Source organism: Mytilus californianus, unplaced genomic scaffold, assembly GCF_021869535.1.
Source record: "Mytilus californianus isolate M0D057914Y unplaced genomic scaffold, xbMytCali1.0.p SCAF_1, whole genome shotgun sequence".
In the NCBI taxonomy this organism is placed as follows: domain Eukaryota; kingdom Metazoa; phylum Mollusca; class Bivalvia; order Mytilida; family Mytilidae; genus Mytilus; species Mytilus californianus.
In genome coordinates this window covers 124,764,142-124,787,685 of record NW_026262581.1, presented here as the reverse complement: position 1 = coordinate 124,787,685, position 23,544 = coordinate 124,764,142, and the positions used below count along the sequence as shown (strand labels likewise).

At 32.2% G+C, this 23,544-nt stretch overlaps 1 protein-coding gene across 2 annotated transcripts; it reads left to right on the top strand.

Moving 5' to 3' along the window:
- The first annotated feature begins 84 nt into the window (after window positions 1–84).
- On the top strand, window positions 85–22,131 carry LOC127732878 (uncharacterized). Of its 2 annotated transcripts, none has more exons than XM_052242065.1 (6): window positions 85–285; window positions 5,176–5,279; window positions 8,713–8,785; window positions 10,460–10,509; window positions 19,796–19,949; window positions 21,814–22,131. In XM_052242065.1, the coding sequence occupies exons 1-6, from the start codon at window positions 207–209 to the stop codon at window positions 21,891–21,893; spliced, it is 540 nt and encodes a 179-aa protein (XP_052098025.1). In that variant the 5' UTR covers window positions 85–206; the 3' UTR covers window positions 21,894–22,131. The 2 variants fall into 2 exon arrangements, with proteins under 2 accessions (XP_052098025.1, XP_052098026.1); XM_052242066.1 differs by lacking the exon at window positions 85–285 and adding an exon at window positions 2,511–2,706.
- Window positions 22,132–23,544: the final 1,413 nt, after the last annotated feature.

The window sequence follows — 23,544 nt, the reverse complement described above, 5'->3', positions numbered from 1 at the left end:
TGACTTTTAATTCCGAAAACCCTTATAAAAGTATATACCAATACTAGATTTCTCATTAAAAATATTTGGTTGTACCTTAAATCCGCACATTACTACAGTAATATTCCGTTCGTAATGAAGAAAAAATCAGATGTGTCCCGATGTCTGTATTTAAAGCTGACAGCCCAACATTGATATGAAATTAAAGTCACAAGAATTCGGACAATATGTATACGTTTGATTATCTAGATATCAGGCCATTACACAAAGAAGATATACGTGTTGCTTTTGTTCTGGAAAAAGAAGGTATTGTATTTTTCATTTGTAATTAAAATTCATGTATATATTTAGCCTGGGACTATTATACTAACATATAATAGTCCCAGATTTAGCTGATAATTTAGAAACTATTTCAGAAAAGCGCTTCGAATCTAAATTGCTAATGTATACATTTGATAAATATATCGTGGAAGATGATTTTTTTTTAAATTGGCAGCAGTGATAAGGAACGAATCTTTGAAATAAAGATAGGAAAATTGGTTTGAGATGGTTGCACTGTCTAAATTTAGATTAAATTTTTTTTTATTATCAATTTTTTTGATAGGAGAACTCGCATTGTATGCCTCTGTTTTATCAGTCGGAAAATCTACACTTGGTTTTACGCCTTCGGATAAGACTTGCCAAGTTAATATTAAAAGAGAATCTTTTTAATTGAGTTAAACGTTGTCTGGATAAAGTATCATTTAATTGTTAGTATTTTGTGTCATTTACACATTCTCATATTTCCAATATCACTATATGAAATTGATCTGTCCTTTGTATACCAATTATCACTTTGTCAACACTTGATTGCACACACAATAATTAATTATCTGTTACATATTAAGTCCAAGTTTAAATTTCATTAAATTTCTTTTTGCACAGAGTAGCATATCTATATTTGATTTCAAACGAATAAATGCAAGTAAACAGTAAAGTCTTGACGAAATAAATTTAGTAACTTTTTGTAACCTTGAGCAGATTCTGAAATCAAATTTAGAAAATATGTTTATAATGGTATGAGTGTGTACGAATAAAGAATTTAAAAACATCTACATCATAAGGCAAGGGATATAAATAAGTTGTCAAATAAAACTATATTTATATATGTCTTGATAACTATGTTAAAGGTGTTTTTGTTTGCACTAAATAAATATGCCTGTAACATCAGATAAATACTATACTTCAAACTGATAGCATTGGACATGAAATATGAATGAGATTATCATTAACAATCTACATGGAGATATTTTAAGGTCCCATTGAGTTATTGAGATCGGGATTAGTGTGTTTATACACACTGCTGGATACTGTGAGAATATTTCTCAGTCCGTTTTACAGAGATTGATTTGAATGACAAATACGGAATTGTGAAGTGTAGTCCTCCAATTGTTTTGTCTCTCATGGCCAAAAGGGCTAGTATGAGCTATTGCCACCGTGAAACTAATGGACCAACTGATTCAGAAGGGAAAATTGAACACAGTCATCCTTCAAGAATCTAGTATCGAATTAATAATCCCGCCTATCTACCAACATATCCGTTTTACTTAAAATAGGGCATAGAATTAAACAAGTAATATATTAGCTTTCTTTATAGATATACAACGATTTTTTTTAGTTTTAGTTCTGTAATTAATATTCACAGGCAACAGTAAATGCCGTCTTAGATTTCCAATTTTTTTACAATATGACCTACTGTAGCCATTGGACATATCATTTTTAAAAAAGAATTTTTTCCCCAAAATGTTGTTTCCATTTTTGGGATATATTTTTTGTTTCTTTGTTTCTGGGCCTCCTGAAGAGCTAATGCATCGTGGGTACCATTTAGAAAACCATTTAATCATGTTAAACCTGTCACGGAACAAGAACGCAATAGGAAGGTTGGTGGTGGTTTTTGTTTATGTGTGTCACCGAAATGTGTTTATTTGGGTGGGGTGGGTGAGGATGGGGGCTAGTTTTGTATTTGGCTTCCCAAACATTAGGTATCAAGTGTATTTGGTGAAGGTTATCAGTTTGGAAACTCGTGCAGTGCATAAGGAAATCCGTATCTTTTCGAAATCCGCAATATTTTCCTCTTGATTTTATTGATATATTGTACGTCAATACGCTTTCATGAAGTTGAACGGCACAAACGTTAAGACAGCTTTTATTTTTTCATCTGTGACCTCTAAATGTATTTGAAATAGGTTACAACAGCCTTTCAATAACAAGACATGCAACCCTTTACTTTATTAAATATATATATATGTTTTACCAATAATGGATATTAAGATATATGGGACTATTATACTGTCAATATAAATTATTATGTCCCAGAAGATACATAGCAAAATTTCACATATTCCTGATTTCTCCTCATTTTGTTGAAAATGATAATGACATCATTTTCATTATTCATGTGCATGCCTTTTAATTCTGAAAACCCTTATAAAAGTATATACCAATACTAGATTTCTCATTAAAAATATTTGGTTGTACCTTAAATCCGCACATTACTACAGTAATATTCCGTTCGTAATGAAGAAAAAATCAGATGTGTCCCGATGTCTGTATTTAAAGCTGACAGCCCAACATTGATATGAAATTAAAGTCACAAGAATTCGGACAATATGTATACGTTTGATTATCTAGATATCAGGCCATTACACAAAGAAGATATACATGATGCTTTTGTTCTGGAAAAAGAAGGTATTGTATTTTTCATTTGTAATTAAAATCCATGTATATATTTAGCCTGGGACTACTATACTAACATATATATATATATAATAGTCCCAGATTTAACTGATTATTTAAAAACTATTTCAGAAAAGCGCTTCGAATCTAAATTGTTAATGTATACATTTGATGAATATATTGTGAATGATGATTTTTTTTTTAAAATTGGCAGCAAATTCAGAGACGAGGAACGAATCTTTGAAATAAAGATAGGAAAATTGGTTTGATATGGTTGCACTGTCTTTAGATCATTAAATTTTTGTTTATTATCAATTTTTTGGTAGGAGTACTCGCATTGTATGCCTCTGTTTTATCAGTCGGAAAATCTACACTTGGTTTTACGCCTTCGGATAAGACTTTGCCAAGTTAATATTAAAAGAGAATCTTTTTAATTGAGTTAAACGTTGACGGGATAAAGTATCATTTAATTGTTAGTATTTTGTGTCATTTACACATTCTCATATTTCCAATATCACTATATGAAATTGATCTGTCCTTTGTATACCAATTATCACTTTGTCAACACTTGATTGCACAAACAATAATTAATTATCTGTAACATATTAAGTCCAAGTTTAAATTTCATAAAATTTCTTTTTTGCACAGAGTAGCATATCTATATTTGATTTCAAACGAATAAATGCAAGTAAACAGTAAAGTCTTGACGAAATAAATTTAGTAACTTTTTGTAACCTTGAGCAGATTCTGAAATCAAATTTAGAAAATATGTTTATAATGGTATGAGTGTGTACGAATAAAGAATTTAAAAACAGCTACATCATAAGACGAGGGATATAAATAAGTTGTCAAATAAAACTATATTTATATATGTCTTGATAACTATGTTAAAGGTGTTTTTGTTTGCACTAAATAAATATGCCTGTAACATCAGATAAATACTATACTTCAAACTGATAGCATTGAACATGAAATATGAATGAGATTATCATTAACAATCTACATGGAGATATTTTAAGGTCCCATTGAGATCGGGATTAGTGTGTTTATACACACTGCTGGATACTGTGAGAACATTTCTCAGTCTCAGTGTTTTACAGAGATTGATTTGAATGACAAATACGGAATTGTGAAGTGTAGTCCCCAATTGTTTGATCTCTCATGTCCAAAAGGGCTAATATGAGCTATTGCCACCGTGAAACTAATGGTCGGACCAACTGATTCAGAAGGGCAAATTGAACACACTCATCCTTTAAGAATCTAGTATCGAATTAATAATCCCGCCTATCTACCAACATAGCCGTTTTACTAAAACTAGGGCATAGGATAAAACAAGTAATATATTAGCTTTCTTTATAGATATACAACGATTTTTTTAGTTTTAGTTCTGTAATAAATATTTACAGGCAACATTAAATGCCGTCTTAGATTTCCGATTTTTTTATTACAATATCACCCACTGTAGGCATTGGACATATAATTTTTAAAAACGATTTTTTTCCCCAAAATGTTGTTTCCATTTTTGAGATATATTTGTTTCTTTGTTCTCATGTTGTGAAATAGGAAAATTCAACGACTTCCTGGAATAAAGATCTATTACTCTTTATCAAAAACGATGTATGTTATTTTATACGAAAACTGTTCAAAATCCCGAAACTACAGAATGTTAACATTTTACATGCGAAAATACCATAAATAAATTCATTTATTGTTCAATTTAATTTCACTCTTTATCAACCCCATTAATCTAAAAATATCAAATAAACACGTTGGTGTTAAATATCGGAGTTATCTGATAACAGGTATAAATATCCATATAACAATACAAATCGGTTAAATTGTTTCTATTGTTGCACAAAAATTAAAAACAAACATTGCGAATTGAGAACATATGTAAACAAATTATACGAAATTCAGGATTAATTCATTTTTGGTTCATGCTTACACACAAATTTATAAAGCAAATATCATCACATGGAACCTTTAAATACTAAAACCAGACCCAAAAATTCCACCTGTCTCAGAAAGATGACATGTAAACAGATCCAAAGTTATTGTAGATGTATAACTAATCTTAACTGTCATACTCACCTGGTTCCTTCAATTGCAATTCAGGTTTTGAACAATCTAAATAACACAAAATCAGTGATTTTGCTTTGCTTATAACTTCGACAAGTAAGCGAGTGATGAGAGCTCTACATGTTTACCAGCTTGTGTTTTGAAAAAAAATTGTTGAAATGGTATTCTGCGTGTCAGATATATTATAAGGGCTAGTTTTTCCCTGATAAAATAGGATTTTAATTGAGAAAAAAACTTTTGGACAGTATAAAATCTGCAATTTCGCAATTGCCGTGAAGAAAGCTTTGTTTTACCGTCCTATACGACCCCTTCTTCTTAAAATTATCTATATGAAAAACACATCTTATGTTCGTCTTATGTGTAATATTACTCTGTTTTATACACAATTACTTTTCGTCAAAGGGTATCCAGAGGACGAAGCAGCCACTCATGCCAAACTTACATATAGACACACAGAAGCACCAGAGTTAAACAGAGGTTGCTTCCATGGAGATGAACTTATAGGAGTAAGGATATTTCTTATATTTTACAGCCGAAAAAGCGTTTAATCGTCATACTAATATGTTTAAAGAATTCACAACTGACGACTTGAACGACAAAAGGATATATATTTTCAACTTAGTTTTCAAATTTTATGTTATTCATTGTCGTTATCGCTTAAATGGTCGGTATTTCACAGCGAAAGAAAATTAAGTTCGACTACACATTAGGTATTTTCAGATTTGAAACCCGAATGAAATATGTTTTGATTCGTTTTTATAATTTGTGTAAACTTCAGAAAATCATTTTGTTTTATACATAGATTTAAAAATAACAATAGCGGTACCAATTTTTTACTGCATCAGGCGCGCATTTCGCCAGTAAATGTCTTTTCAGTGATGCTCGAGGCCAAAATATTTGAAAAACCAAAACTTAAACAAACGTTGCAGAACCAGTCAAACCAAAAAGGATCAAACGTATAGCCAAATGCGGAAAGGAATGAGGAACATAAATAAAAAACTTTGTATATTTTTATAATTTTGTGCACGGTGTTAACATAGATCAGCCACAGGAGCCTCGGTGGTCGAGTAATCTAAGTATTCGAACTACTATATTACTAGCCTGTCAACACTGAGGTTGTGAGTTAGAATCCCTCACATGGCAGGTGCGCTCGACTCCAATCTTCTTAATTGACTAAAATTATCAGTTTTCCTACCGAGGGTCGGTTTACTCTCCGGCTTCCTCCAGCAATAAAAACTGACCGCCACGAAATATCGCAATAGTGCTGAAAGTGGCGATAAACACCAATCAATAAATCAATTAATCAATCAATAGATCAGCCACGCATTACAGAAAAGAAACGAATACTTTATGCATACTGAAAATATGTTATCAAACTTTCAGCTCTCAAAACCATACTTTTCAAATACCCGCCATAAACAGAAATTGTTCATATAACATTGAAGTTGAAGGATTTGTAACGGATAAATGTGCAAATGTCAAAACCATCTCAAAGTTTATGTCACAATGTTACAACAATATATGGTTGCTAGGCATTTAAAAAAAACATTTTAGAACAATAAAAGTTCATAAAAGACACATGCCAAGCATATAATTTTGGATTCAAGGGACATTAACTCACCAGTTGCTTCGGAAAATGTTGTACCAAGTCGCGAATATGACAATTGTTTTTCATTGGTTCCGTTGGTTGATATAGTCGATCGTTTGATTTTGTCAGATCTTATGGGCTTTTTCTTTTTTTGAATATACCTTGGAATTCGGTATTTTTGTTAATACTTTTTTTTGCGTTTTATAATATCCAATTGTTAAACATAAAAGTTTTTGTTAAGATGTTTCCAAAAATATGTCGATTCTATGTACCTTTATTAAAGTTTTTGTCCGTTATCTTTCATGAAATTTGTTAAAATTCGAATCACAAATGACACAAAAATTACCAACTATGGGTCACCATACGGCTATTTAAACAGATCCATACAAATTTGGTCATGGTTTCTTTAGTTAACAAGACAGGTGTCACATGTGGAGCAGGATCTGCTTACCCTTCCGGAGCACCTGAGATCACCCCCAGTTTTTGGTGGGGTTCGTGTTGCTCAGTCTTTGGTTTTCTATGTTGTATTTTGTGTACTATTGTTTATCTGTTTGTCCTTTTCTTTATTAGCCATGGCGTTGTTAGTTTATTTTCGACTTATGAGTTTAAATGTCCCATTGGTATCCTTCGCATTTTTTTTTAATCCTATCATTTTTTGTCCCCCAACAAAACTTAAAATATCCCAATCTGGAAGTTTGAAAAGTTATGCACTAGTAGGACCACATTGTTTTCTGATAATAAACACCAGAAAACTCCAGGAGTATAACATATGTAGCATACTATTTTGTTCTGGATCACTTTACTTAGATCAGTTTGAATTTGACAAATTTTGTTTTTCATATCCATAATAATGCCCCTTGATAAGAATGATAATAGCAAATTATTTGGTTCCCATACAACTTTAATAGTAATCCTCAACAGAATCCTTCAATATTTTGTTAGGAACTTTTTAACACAGATCCAGTTCAAATTTGACAGATTTAAAGATTAGCGTATAACAAATTCAAAAAATAATCGACAAAATAGACCTAATTTTTTTAAACCGATATTTTACGAAATAAATTGAAAATCAATCATTACTTCCAAAGGAATCTTAGTAGCAAATATTGTAACAAGATGTTCTGTAACAGGGAGGCTTTGCATCAGTCTTTGAAAGGTATAATTTCAGATAAGTAAGGAGTTTTCAAATGCTCAAAACAATCATACAACAAAGTGAAAAAAAGCAAAAAACTCAATATGATGATAAAAATAAAACGTAATAAAAATCAAATAAAGAAAAAGAAATCTTTTGGAAAATGAGAATTGTAGCAATGTGGCAAACAGATATAATTGTTTTATATTATGTTGATATCATTAATTTCATTACATCATAATAGATATATTCTCTACATATCATTTTTTTTTCGAATTTGAGAAGGGGGTAACTGGGGAAAACTATGTATCCTCTGCTTCAATTTGTAAGACTTTCGAATATAAGGAAGATGGTCAATAGGCCTTCATTTTAATTTTGTAATTTAGTAATATTTGACAGACTCCAAGGATATTTAACGGTTTGAAGTATTTAAATGAACCCGACATTTTGACTCAGAATTAATTTTGGCGATAAGGTACATTTCAACAATGGATGTATACTCATGTCGATTACACCGTTCAAAAATACCGATGTTAAAAACACTGAAAAACGGTTGTAGTTTTTTTAGGAGAATCCAACAAGAACATAGAAATATTCTTCCGATATATATGTACTGATATTATTGGAACACTAAGTAAAAAAGGGATGGTGCTTTGAAACAACCAAAATATATGTTTGTGACTCAGAATTTTTTTCTGCAATAAAATGCAGGGTTAATTTCCTACAACTATCAAATTCATGGGACTATTTTTATGCCCCACCTACGATAGTAGTAGGGGCATTATGTTTTCTGATCTGTGCGTCCGTTCGTTCTCCGTCCATCCGTCTGTCCCGCTTCAGGTTTAAGTTTGTGGTCAAGGTAGTTTTTGATGAAGTTGAAGTCCAATCAACTTGAAACTTAGTACACATGTTCCCTATGATATGATTTTTTTAATTTTAATGCCAAATTACAGTTTTGACCCCAATTTCACGGTCCACTGAACATAGAAAATGATAGTGCGAGTGGGGCATCCGTGTACTATGGACACATGCTTGTTTCTACCCTTTTTTAATATGAAACCGGATGTGAGGTACTATGTTTCGGTGGTATTACACCTAAATAAGATACACGTCTTTGCTTTATCTACAATAATTTGATTAATGCCATTTTGTCCCAGTTCTTAGTAATTTAAAAGGTTTACATTCCTTATAGTCTTACACAGATTATTCTATTTTGAAGTTTGTGTCAGCAACACGGTACCATGAAGATACACTGAAAGATGAAGCCATGAATATGCATATTCCTAATGGTGGTAAGTACAGAAATTCAACACATTTCGATGTCACTGCTGGTGGACGTTTCGTTCCCTTGGGTTTCACCAGCCCAGTAGTTAGCACTTTTGTGTTGACGTGAAATATCATTTATAGGTTCATTTTCTGTAAATTTGCGGCATTTAAAAAGTTGAGTTATTCCAAACACTACTACCACAAGGTATAGATTTCCTTAGTCGTATTTGGAACAACATTTCGGAATTTTCGGTTTTTAAAAGCTCTGCAATTTCGTATTTGATTTGACCTTTCAAATGTATACATTCGAGCGCATCTGATGAGTCGTATGTAGACGAAATCTTGCTTTCAAATTATAAGCCTGTTATCTTCGATAAGCTTTTATAATTACTGACCGAGTCTTATGTAAACGAAACGTCTTTCTGGCGTACATAATTATTAGCCTGGCATCTTTGAAGATTCTTTTTCTTTAAATATACAAAATGTACTTGTATAAGCACAAAATAAAATAACGAACCTTATATTTTTTTCTTTTAATAACACACACGCATTACTTAATCCGGAGATACCTTTAAACTTTAATTCATTTGAAGAAGGAGAAAAGATGTATAGCTTATCAGACATGCGAATCTCCATATTTGAACGAGGAGAAGGTTCATTTAAAGATAAAAATTAATAAATCTGCTATTTTTTATTTTTGACTTTAGATGCAGAAAGTGGCTTTTGTCAAATTCCAAAAATGAAGATATCTTTTTTTCGTTTCCCGATTTAAACTCGATATAGCTGTTTCTCAACGCTAGATTTTGTTCTTCTTAACACTTGACGAAATGACGTTTTATGTTTGACATATAAATCAATTTGAGCAGACATGTTTTTAACATTAGTTTTTAAACTTAAATATTGATCGAACAATCGCAGAAGTACAACTAATTTACTTTCACATACGGATTTTATAACCCATGTCAATTATTGTGATCAGCTTCAAACAAAAATTGATATAATTATGTACCATGAAACAGAATAGTTCAATATTTGCAGTAATTAACTTTAACCAGCATATTAAATAACATCAAGTCTACAATAAGATCAATAGCTGCATAACGACCAGGTGTTCATTTTATATTTTATTCATAAACGTGTTGCTTACAATTTGAAACAAGAGTACAAATATAGAACTCGTTCAGTTACAAATGAAATCAAATACATTTTGATTTGAAGTAAGTTAAATATTTGCTGGCGATCACACACCAAAAGTATTCTATAATGGACCTTTCACAACCTTGAATGAGAGAGTATTGCGGTTAAGTAACTAGAATATAACGAATAAACAGATTTTTGAATAATCAGTCTCTAAAATATAAATACAGCTAAGTTTAATGTTCAAATCACCGTAGTTATTTATTTTTTGGAAGAAACGATACTTATTGATCCTGAAGACATTACTTTTTCTTACCCTATTTAAACTCGAAAATAGCTTTTTCACCTTGCCAGATCGTGTTTTTTTTGTTCGTTTTACAGAATAACAAATACTAGGAAATTATGTTAGCTTTTGAACAAAAAAAAAAGATCGCCTCATATAATTTTTGAGCTTTTTCGTTTGTTGCCATGGCGTTGTCAGTTTATTTTCGATTTATGAGTTTGAATGTCCCTTTGGTGTCTTTCGCCTCTCTCCTTCATAATGTTATGTGTTGATGTTTCAGAAAGTGTGTGCATTCATTCAGTATGTGTCAAAGAATCACGTCGGCGGCAGGTAAGTTCACTATAATTACGACATCAGTTTGGAATATATAAATTAATAAAGTTTCACAAACATTCAGAATATTTGATTTACATTGGAGAGGGAGATAATATAATTGATAAATTAAAATACATTCACCATTGACGTTTAAAATTCATAACCTCTTTTGACTCCCCCCCCCCCCTCTTTTGCTAGAGAAATAATTGATTAAAAAAAATTATAATACATAACAAATACTGCAAATATTTAGGAGGAATATCGAATTACTAGAAGTAACATAAGCGATAATAGTTATTATCAGAATCAGACAAACATGACACAAAAAGTACTATAATAAAAAAAGAGGTGGAATAAAATTAACGGTACCAATTTTACTTTACCAGATGCACATTTCAACAATTAATGCCTCTTCAGTGATGCTCGAGGCCAAAATATTTGAAATTCCAAAAACTTATTCAAACATGAAGAGAAATTAAAAGATACCAAGGGAGTTTCAAAACTCATAAGTAGAGAGAAACTTACAACATCCATAGCAAACAACGACAGACGATGAAAATACAAACAAGTTCACAAACCACTACATACAAAACTAAACAGCAAACAGCCAACACAAAAAAAAAACATATAACTTAGGTAATACGCCCTAAAATATATAGAAGTGATATTAGGTGCTTCAGAAGATTTACCATTTCTTAGTTAGCATGCGATGTATTAATGAAAAGTATTCTGTGCTAGAATTTAGAATATCTATTTATAATGGGTTTTTTTTGGTAAAAATACTCACATGAAAATGATCTTTTGAGGTGGTGTGATGGCTTTCAAGGCTAATTATACTAAAAGCAAGGTAGTTTTTGAAGGTCATAGATGCTCCATCTCATCAAGGTCACCATATACAAAATGCCTTTATTAGGTGATAAAAAGGGACGGAAGATTATGGAACGCCACAGCTGTCTTATGTGGAACTCTGATATTACTTTATGTTGTTTTATTATTACTTGATGATATTTTGTCTTTACTTAATATGGTTTTGACATTACGTAATGATGTTTTGATATAACTCAATATGGAATAGTCATTACTTAATGATATTTCGATATTACACGATATGGTTTCGTATTGACTTGATATAGTTTTGTCATTACTCAATATGGTTTTGTCATTACTCGATGTGGTTTCACCATTATTTAATGTGGTTGTGTCATTAGTCAATGTGGTTTTAACATTACTTGATGTGAATGTGACTTAACGTTATGTAGTTGTTTCATTACATGATGTGGTTTTGTTATTTCGTAATGATGATTTGCCTATTCTTTATATGGTTTTAACATTACGCAATGATGTTTCAAAATTTGACGATTTTACACTACATGATGTGTTTGTTTCATTATTTGATGTGGTACTGTCATTCTTTGATGTGGTTATCCCATTACTTGATGAGGTAAAACCACGTGACCAATTCGGAAAAAAATATGTTCTATTTTTAAACAGATTTCAATATATCGTTTGTTTAAGGTGCTTTGGATGGGTATCGCTAATCCATTGAGTTAAAGTTCAAATTAAAGTTCGAGTGGTTGTTCAGAGTTATTTGGTATGAAAAAGGGGAACGGCAGACAATAATAAGAAAAAAAGTATTAAAAAGTTTACAGTATTTCGGACATAATTGGGATATCCCCAAACCACTTGGTCCTGTTGTTTTTATCCTAAGTTCTCAAACGGAAGCAGTATTTTTGTAATAAATTTGTAAAATATTCCACGGAACCATGTGTCTCGCCTGATATTGCTGCTGTAAGTGTAAAAGCGTCATGTTGATCGACTGTACATTTATCTATACATTTATCGGTAAAAAAAAATAAAAAAAAAATTTTTTTTCTGTAGATGCTTTTTCTTGAAATTGAGGAATAACTCCTATACAAGTTTTAAAACACTTCATTGAGGTTTACAAATTTATCATGTCAAAACAGTTTAATTCGGTTTTTATTAACTAAAACAAAACTGTATGGTTTTCAACAATGAGCAAAACCCATACCCTATAGTAAGCTATAAAAGGTCCCGAAATGAAAAATGTAAAAAACTAGAAACCTAACGATCTATAGATACATAGATACTTTATTCTCTAAAAACTAAATACAAGTTTACAGAGAAACATACAATGTAAATACAGATACAATAGTCGAGGTAAAGAAATACAGTATGATATTCTAAAAGTACAAAATTATGATGGCATACATGTTTAGTAATATGTATAATGAAAGGTTAAACTCAATAGAAATAAAAAAAAAATGGAGATGGAGACGCCGACGCCACTATCGACGACGAAATATAGGTTTGTTGTGTCTCACTGCCGCTACATTGATGTCGCAGGCTCGACACAAATCAAAAGACTTGAACTTTATTGTTAACAAATGAAACACTTCAAATCAACTCACACTAAAGTTACAGGGAAACGGGGGGAGAAGGGCTCGGACTTAGCGACAAAGCATCAATACTATAAAATAAGAATTCTCCGAATTTTTTTTTAGCGTAAATGATCATTTGAACTTATACGAATATCAATCTTTTATTTGTAATCAATTGAATTCCCTGATCTACCTCGCACTAATTGAAAAATAAACTTTTTGGAATATCTGTTTCACATGTGACGACGGACATGTTCCAGTGGTCGTAACCATAATACCGTCATCTTTTCCTTGAATGTAAACTTCCAAATAAACCCAAATCACTGGGTTTGTACTTTCTCGAATAACACGACGGGTGCCTTTCTGGAGCATCCGAGATCACCCCGATGGATTTATATTACCCATTCATACCGATCTATTGAATCAGCCAAATGAAACTGTTTTGTATGCTACCGCAACTGAAAGCTGGGGGGGCATATTGTTTTACCCCTGTCCGTCCGTCCGTCCGTCCGTCCGTCTGTCCGTCCCATTATGGGTATATAGTTATTCCGCATAACTCCTCCTACAGTTTAAATCCTAGGAAGTTTTCTCTTTACTGTCTGTTTGTACATATATTGAAGGTGTGCATGTGGTCAGGGTTTAATGTTTATTAATATTTGCTTTTTTGGGAGATAGTTGAACTTTGTAATTTTTTGGGAAATTTCCTTGCATAAGAAGAGCGTTTCCAGATAACTCCTCCTACAGTTTGAATGCTAGGAAGTTTTCACTCTGCTGGCTGTTTGTACATATATTGTAGGTGTGCATGTGGTCAGGGTTTTTATTTTTATTATCTTTTGCTCTTTTTGGGAGACAATTGAACTTGTTTTTGTCATTTTTGGGGTATAAGCGGTTAAATGAGTTGAGTGCGGGGGCATCACTTTGTCTAGTTTACATTTTTTTCTCGTGTTGTGCTGTTACACAACTGTAACAGTCCGATGTAAGGTTAGGATTTAGCGCTCACATACATGTTAAACTCCGCCACGTGCACTTTCTTTATGTACCTGCCCCAAGTCAGGAGCATGAAGTTCAATTGTTGTCGTTGTATAAATGTGTGTCATTTTTTTTTTGTAGATTGATTATTTATAAATAAGACCGTTTATTTTTTCGTTTGAATTTTTTCACATGGTGCATGGTGGCCTTTTGTAGCTGACTAAACGGTGTGTTGAAGGCTGTACGGTTGCCTATATATGATTTCTTACATCCACTGCATTTAAACTCTGGTGGATAGTTGTCTCATTGTCAATCACACCACATCTAGCTTTATTTCAACTTCTATGTTGCGTTTTGTATACTGTAACATTGTTTATCTTTTGTACGCATAACTCGGAGCCCTCTTTTCGGAAGCCCGAGCAAAAGTCCTTGTTCCGCGATAGAAAATTTAATTACGAACCCATATAAGATAGCTCGAATTTCAACTCATAATCTGAATTAATCTAATTGAGACTTAAATTCGAATCTTACTCAAACTCTACCTCAAAAAGTGACTCAAATTTAATGTTGTAACTAGAACTCTACCCTTAAATGTGACTCAAACTCGAAGTCCAACTCGAAACTCAATGCTAACTAAAATTTTAATTCTAATAATGACTTGAATTCGAAATCGAAGACTAACTCAAAGTTTAACTCAAACAGTAACCCGAACTCAAATTCGATGGATGGCAACACTCATCCCAGGCACATACAACCTGAAATCTATCTAAAAATAGAACAGGTTTTTCCGAATCGGTCACGTGATTTTACCTCATCAAGTAATGGGATAACCACATCAAAGAATGACAGGACCACATCAAATAATGAAACAAACACATCATGTAGTGTAAAATCGTCAAATTTTGAAACATCATTACGTAATGTTAAAACCATATAAAGAATAGGCAAATCATCATTACAAAATAACAAAACCACATCATGTAATGAAACAACTACATAACGTTAAGTCACATTCACATCAAGTAATGTTAAAACCACATTGACTAATGACACAACCACATTAAATAATGTTAAAACCACATTGACTAATGACACAACCACATTAAATAATGGTGAAACCACATCGAGTAATGACAAAACCATATTGAGTAATGACAAAACTATATCAAGTCAATACGAAACCATATCGTGTAATATCGAAATATCATTAAGTAATGACTATTCCATATTGAGTTATATCAAAACATCATTACGTAATGTCAAAACCATATTAAGTAAAGACAAAATATCATCAAGTAATAATAAAACAACATAAAGTAATATCAGAGTTCCACATAAGACAGCTGTGGCGTTCCATAGAAGATACCAAGGGGACATTCAAAGTCAAAAAGTCAAAGATAAACTTCTAATGCAATGGCAGAAACGACAGGACGAATATACACACAATATAAATAAGGAGATGTGGTATGATTGCCAGTGAGACAGCAAACAACCAAAGACCAAAATGACGTAAATGTGATCAAGTCCGAAAACACTACTTATAAAAAACTAATCAAAGATACTATTCTTATAATTTGTACGCGAAGCGCTTTTCGTCTACATTAAACTCATCAGTGGCGCTCGAATTAAAAAGCAATTGGTAGGCCAAATTAAAATACGAAGTTGAAGATCTTTAAATACCAAAAAACAATGAAAAGTTGTGCCAAATACGGCTAACACAATCTATACGTAGGGGTAGAAAAACCTTAGTGTTTCGAATAATTCAACATTTTATATACATTAAATGTAAAGAAAATTGACATATCAATGACATTTTATGTCAATACACAAAAGTGCTGACCACTGGGCTAGTGATACCCTCAGGGACGAAACGTCCACCAGCAATGGCATCGACCCAGCTGTTGTAAAAGCTAATCAAAGATATCAGGCCTATAATTTTGCACGCCAGACGCGCGATTCGTCTACATCAGACTTATCAGTGGAGCTCGATTAAAAAAAGTTGGAAGGCCCAATCAAACTGCAGACAACTGCAGCCTTAGCAACTCGAACCCCACCAATGATTATGGGTTATGCCAAGTGTAACCGAAGGGTACGTAGATCCTGCTCCATTAGTTGCACCTGTAATGTTAGTCAGGGTAATTACAAATTCTGGTAAGTCTCATTCGGTAATGACAAAACGAGGAAAAGAGGACCAACTCGTAATTTCACCCGTAAAACTTTTGAAGGATGACTTCAACTTTACCGCTTGAAACCTCTATCAAGTGAATCATGATAGGAAACGTGAGCTCTGTAATATTACATATCAACAGGGAGGTATATCATCATATGCTGGTGCTGCTGGAATGTTGCTCTTTTCTGGATTAATCTCTATTAAAGAAGACTTTTTTGTTAAATAAACTGAATGTGACTTTTTTCCTTTGTAATACTGGTTATTTCAAGCATTCCTGTCAAGTTTTGTTATAATCAGTTCAATAGTTTAAGAAAAATCTAGTATAATGTAAGACAACATCTACAGCGATTCGAGCAAAATTTCTTCGAAAAATCCAAACCAAGCCGCATCATGATAGAATATAGTGTGGACCAATAAATGATCAAATATTTATCTCATCTGCCTACAAACAGTTGAATATGATACAAAAGATGACTTTAGGATGATAAATACTACTAATGGACCTCTTTGTCTTCCTTATAAGGTCTCTTTTGGTCCATTTATACCTCTCATTTCCTCAAAATTTCTACTTTTTAGGCTAATAAATAAAAGTTTTGGGGTAACTTTCACTCATTTATGATAGAAATGTTATAATAAATGATTAATTGAAGTATTCAAGCTGAATGAACTATCCGTATAAAAGTTTACTGTCTCCAAGGAGGTTTCAATAAGCCCTTACGTAAAACTTAAATTTACGCCGCGTTCCAGAGATGGACATAAAAAGCTTCTCTTATGGTGAATAATTTGTTGTTACTGCTTTTAAAAATAATTTCATTTACTTAAAATTATATATTTATTAAAGTATTTCTTAGGAAAAATTTTCTAGTATAGCAGAATATAAAAAATAAGGAGAAAAAGCTACCCAAAACTCTAAGTATGGCTTGTTCTGTCAACTAATATTCATGGTAAAGTCCTATTTCAAGGAAATTTTCTCATAAAATGTGTTTTGGAGACTCAATCCACTCAGAATATTTCATTATTTGTAATATTTCACTTAAATAGCAAGAAATTTTAACACATGAGAGTACTCACAAGGTCAAAGGTGCATGTACAGCTTCCCATATTAGGTGTAATACCACCATTGATTTTCCCCTATTAGTCTTTGTTAAATTTGCACTTTTCAAAGAAATGTGCAGAATTTATCTTTGTTTTGAATAAAGAAATAATTGGCATGAGTAAAGTTTTATCCTGTCCAGTACTATAGAAAAAATTTCACATAACATTTCATTGCATATAAGAAAATAACCATCACTGGAAGTTAACCAATCAAATTTTCCCCCTTTTTTAACCTGTGTACAAGCTTTAGTAACCATGTAACCTCAAGTTTCCAAAATATTCTATAGAAACCCCAAATAAAAAAATAATGGTGCTTTGAAATACCCAAGATATATGTTTATGACCCAGAAATGTTTTACTGCAATGAAATGTAGGATCAATTACCTACAACTGTCAAATTCAAGGGAATATTTTTTTTCGACCTATTTTAGTTTATGCAACCGGATGTGACGTACTATATAATTTGGTGGTATTACACCTAAATTAGGTATAATGATGTCGCCATATTTTTATTCCAATGTCAGGGATCTTTTCAGTTGTCGTTCATGTCTTTTCATTATTTTTCTGTCAAATTGTTCGGTTAGGCTAGATAAAGGTTTGCTGTCATCTTCGTTGTCCGTTATTAGATGCCAGGTTTCAATGGAAAACGTTTGATAAAGTTGACTGATCCTACATAATATTAAAAAACTGTTAAAAATGTCGGGGACATATATTATAATGACTTTTTTGCATTATTTATCAAAAGCGCCATCAGTATATGAATGAATGAAAATCAAGAGTATACGTCAATGATATCAACTGAACGGCGTATTTATGTCAATATAGAGCCACAACAATGGAGTATATTGGGTTGTATGGAATGCGCTTATAAAACAGATTTGATGTAGCATTTCTGCTTTGCAAGATATAAGCATATGAAGTTTCCAGCTTGCGTTTTGTAATCGAACCTAACTTAGCTCCTACGACTTCCGAAATAATATGAGTAAAAGGGGCTTAGTTGGACCGAAGTCCAAAATATCAACTTTATTTCTTTAAGTCAAGTTTAAACAGTTTTTCAATTGAATTCTTCAGAAAAAAGTGCTATGTATTTTTGCAATAGTTTTGTCGTAGCTCTTACCTTTTCTGAAATTTAAGGAGCTATCTTCGCCATATTCCTGTGTGTGACCCTTTACCCTGTCAAATAATACCGAATTCAGACTCGTTTATGTTCTAAGTCTATTCAATTTTCTCTAGTCGACATGCTGTGGCAGTATCATTTTGTGCCAAACACAGTTGTCTCTATTCAGACTTGTGTACATTCCAAATATTTGTAAGTATTCTGTCGCATTGACAATTTCCCCTCATAGTCTCTTATTATCAATATTTTTTTTGTCAATCGAAATCAAAATTCCATCAATGCTTTTTACGAAGTACATTTCTTTGTAAATCAAATACTGTACTTAGATCTCTTTTGATTAAGAGGATTTGAGGTGCAATAGATTTACACAACCAGCGCTTTAAGCTGTAATGAACTTTTTTGAATTAGTATTTAAGGTTTACTGTATGTTGTTTAAGTTTTACATTTTGATGTCCATATTTGTGCTTATATTGTGAAAATATTGATATCAAAACGTATCTTAGTTGCTATACTTTCGTTTTCACGATATTTATAATTTTAATTTATGGACCCTTACCAGAGATATGAATTCTATAGAATGCATTATAAAACTTATTTTGAGGGAGATAACTCCAATGATATCCCATAGAATCTATTGTAAAATGATGCCATTTGTCTGTCCTGGAAAGGCATTTATTCATTTCATTTACACCCATATTGCACTTGATTGACAAAAATAAACATTTGTAGCCTTTTATGAAAGGGATTTTTCATGATTCTTATTTAAAATATCTAAAAAACTAAGGTTTCAACTCCCTCAGGCAAAATTGACCTTAGATGGATTTGGCTGTTATATTTATGTCCGTTTTTGTCATTTAGCTCCTCAACTCTTTCCTCTCCTGCACATCCTTGGCTTTCATACTTTCGGCTTTGAGCGTTCATGATGAAGGTAAATCACGAAAAGCGGTTCGGAAGCATACAATTTATAAAGTGTTGTTTTAATTTTTTTATATTGACTACAGTACCTACTTAAGTGGAAATAGTATTTGGTTGACGCACCATAATATTCATTTTAACCAAGAGCTAAAAATAATATGTAAAGGCTTAAATATGATCTTCCAAATGGGGGAAAATATTGACTAAGATGTATGACCAACATGCCAGTGTTATATGAAGGTTTATAAATGCGTTGATGTGTTTTATCGGGTCAAAAATGCTCAAAGCTGAACTTCTGATATGGGGTTATCTTTATTATTGATAAAATTCAAACAAGAGGCTTTTCAAGGCCAACTCTTCAAACAATAGGTCATTGTAAAGTATGTGAAGAACTCATTGTTTTTAAATATCGTGACAGTTAGCAGAAATAATGTATTTTTGGGAACAACATTATTTTTAAATTTAAATTCAAAATTTGGCAAAGTTAATATTTTCAAAAAATAACATGTGCATCTGTAGACATATTAATTGTATGATATTTCTTTTTTTGTTTTATACATTTATACCCATACAGTCTTTGATTTGAACATTCATATGTGACATTTTTGAGATATTTGCAATTTGTTTTTAATATAGGGCGTAGCAACACATATGCTAAAAGAATTTATAAACTATGTCAAAAACGAGGAGAAAGATGCTCATAGGATTCTGTTGATCTGCAAATCTAAACTGATACCATTGTATACTAGAGCAGGATTCATCTTCAAATGTAAATCAGACGTTGTTCATGGTATGTAAAATGAGATTCGTATTAGAAGCTCCATATAGAGTACTGGCTTTACACAAATAAAGGAACAACGAAAAGAAAATATGCATACAAAACCAATTTTATTTCCCATCATAAACGCATAAAATAAGTGAAAAATACTATGCAATTCATAAAATGTGTATTCTATAAAATAAAAAAAAAAATTGTGTTTCACCACACCAGAATGTTGTATAAGAACGACACGATTTAAAATGCGCAGTAATGTAGAGAAGGGGTGTTAATACAGTTCTAATGTCTGTATTGATCAAATATGCGGTTTCAGAAACACCAACTGTTACGCACAAAAATAAGTTGTTGAAAGATATCATTATCTATTATTGATATATATGATAGTAATTATAGTGAGAGTACCAATTTATCAAACAGATAACAATGTATGTTATTGATCTATATGATAGTAATTATAGTGAGCGTACCAATTTATCAAACAGTCAGTAAAAATTCATAAGAATTTGTTTTTCATCCTTTCGTGACCCCATAATCCAAACTCTTCAAAGATCCTTACAATTCATTGCAGTACAAGGTGCGGTTTGTCTCAAACGTTTTAGTTTAACTGCTTTCAATCAGCACATTTAAAGAGAGACCAACATGCCACAAACTATACTGTTGATAAAGATTTTAAACGCACCACTGTTCTCCCATATACAGACATGTCTTTTTTTTTTACTCATTTCATGGATTTGATTCGCAAAACATGACTGCTGTTGCTACACTTGAACATAGTGTTCAGCATATTTTTTAGGGTTTATATTTCGGAAACTTTAAACGATAGAGAGAAACTCGTCACCTCCAAACGAATGTTTCTATGTCTGGAATTTCAAATTGACACATATTGGTGTTACTGCCAATGTATTGACAATTTTACCACTTTTTGCGTTTTGTTTTTGGTATTTTCTTGAAAACTTTGATAGAGGAAAACTTTTCAACATAACAAAAACATGGTCAGCAAGATAGAATCTACAAATAGTTGAATATTATTGATTTTATGGATCGACTTTTTTAAAAGTATTATGCCACAAAATGATAATTTTCGCGTTTTATGCAGTTATCATGAAAACTATATTAGATAGAAAAAAAGTACACAGCAAAACATGATATATATGAAAATAAAATGATGGAAATCGTCCATTGTCTTCTTATTGGAGTTATTGTCCTTAAATGACTTGGACAATTGGAGTTATTGTACTTAAATGACGTGAACATTCTTTTAAATTTTCTTAAAGTACGCGTGTGAAAGATGGCTGCCACCGTTGCTTATGATTTTAATGTTGCATTTATTTTCAAGGTGAGCGATTCAGGCTCCTTGGAGCCTCAACTTTTCGTTTAGTATATGTATCATTAAACGCAAGTTGTTCCAGTACAATCATAAACTTGTTTATCGGTCATCCTTCTATACGAACAAGACAATAGACTCAGTGGCGGATCCAGGGGGTGGGGGGAGTTCCGGGGGTTGGAACTCCCATTTTTTGACGATCAATGCATTTGAATGGGGACATATAGTTGGACCCCCCCCTTAATCCTGGGTTAGGAACCCCCCCATTTATAAATGGCTGGATCCGCCCCTGAGACTACATGTATGTTACATTTATACTTCGTTTACAGTGCAATACAACATCTATTTGAACAATAAGAAAAACCCTGGATTATTTTACATTGTAAATGTGTTCGTAAATGAATCATTTGATATTAAGTTAAGGTTTCGACATATGTGGATATGTAATAGAAAGGCTGTTACTTTTATCATAGCTCGCCTATATTAAAACCAAACCATGAAAACGATTTCAATTATCAAAATTGAATTACGTATATTTATTATTAATTTTAGGAAAAGAAACATGGTATGAGTTAGAAGTGCAATTGATGTCTAGAGAAAACTGTAAGGAACTAACATCTAATGGATATTAAAGCTTTAAAATGCTCATACTTGCATGACATGAAATTAGTAAAAATTTGTTGCAATTTAATTTAATTTGTGCAATCTGTTATTGAAACCCTGTGATATAAAGCAATAAAAAAAGTCTACATGTTATTATGTTTTACCAGCCCTGTAATCAACACATCTTTGTTGACATGAATTATCATTGATATTGTCAAATGTATAAATTAACTGTTTACAAATCTTTAAATAAAGGCAATAGTAGTATACCGCTGTTCAATATTCATAAATCGATTTATCTGAAACAAACCCGGGTCACAAACCAAAACCGAAGGAAACATATCAACTATAAGAGGAAAACAACGGAACAACAGAAACACTGAACTGCTACAAAAGCAAACGCCAACATACATAGAAACAAATATTTGATAACAATTGCCATATCCTGACTTGGTAGAGGACATTTTAAGAAAAAATGGTGGGTTGAACCTGGTTTTATGGCTAGCCAAACCTCCCGCTTATATGGCAATGTTAAAAATACCGCTAAAATGACAATATTACGTGACAGTACAAATAAACGCAAGAACACTCAGGACAGAGAAATACATGAATAAATAATATAATAGTACATTACAACACGTAAACCACAGAATAACAACGAACACCTCCAATTAATTTACGACAGCGCAATAGTATTATGAACTGTGCGTCACACGAATGTATCAGCGCCACAAAAAGTGACGTCACAGGTAAATTTCTAAAAATAGAATATAAAATTGGGATAAAGTTTGTTATGGTGTTATTTTATGTATTTTCTAACCATTACAAGAATATTAATATAGAATTGTGTTAGTAATGGTGTAATTATTTGTATTTTCTAATCATGTCGGTTTTTTTCTAAATCAAACTGTGAAAAAAGAAATAATTCCTGTGCATATAGTTGCTTTAACTAAAAATCATATAAATGAACTAGCTGATTAATTATCTTTACTTTTGCATACAAATAGAAAATAAAAATAGAATTCAAACCACAAACGATAAGACATAACACAATATCCAACCAGAATTACAAACGAAACATCATAACTAAATACATGAATGTTGGATGTATAAATACCGAGACACGTCTTATATCAATGCGAATTCACACTCGGCAAAACAGTCATATTCGGGAATAGGTCACGTTCGGAACTTAGCAGACCAGACGACGTAGATAGTAAACCACAATCAAGATGTCGTAAGTTAGTTTAGACACAGACACATCGTATAGATCAACCAATCCGTGATGGTGTCCATACAATTTACGGAGTGTCATTTTTAATCTTTCCTCCTCACAATTTTGTTGGAGCAGTTTCTGCGTAAGGAGCACGCTCCTGTATATGAAAATATTCAATTGATAAGGATTTTCTACCACAGGAATAGATTACCTCAGCTGTATTTTGCAAAAAAATATAAGAATTCGTATACCTCAATGCTCTTCCACTTCACACTTTGTTTGGCTTTTTAACTTTTTTGATTTGAGTGTCACTGATGAGTCTGACGATACGCGCGTCTGGCGTACAAAAGTAGAAGGAAGTGTGACGTAAATGTCAATATAAATTTACCCAAACATAACAGTTACAGGCCAGTTTAAGCTGCAATGGTTCAGTGATAACGCGCCCTATCTGAACGTCGCGAGTT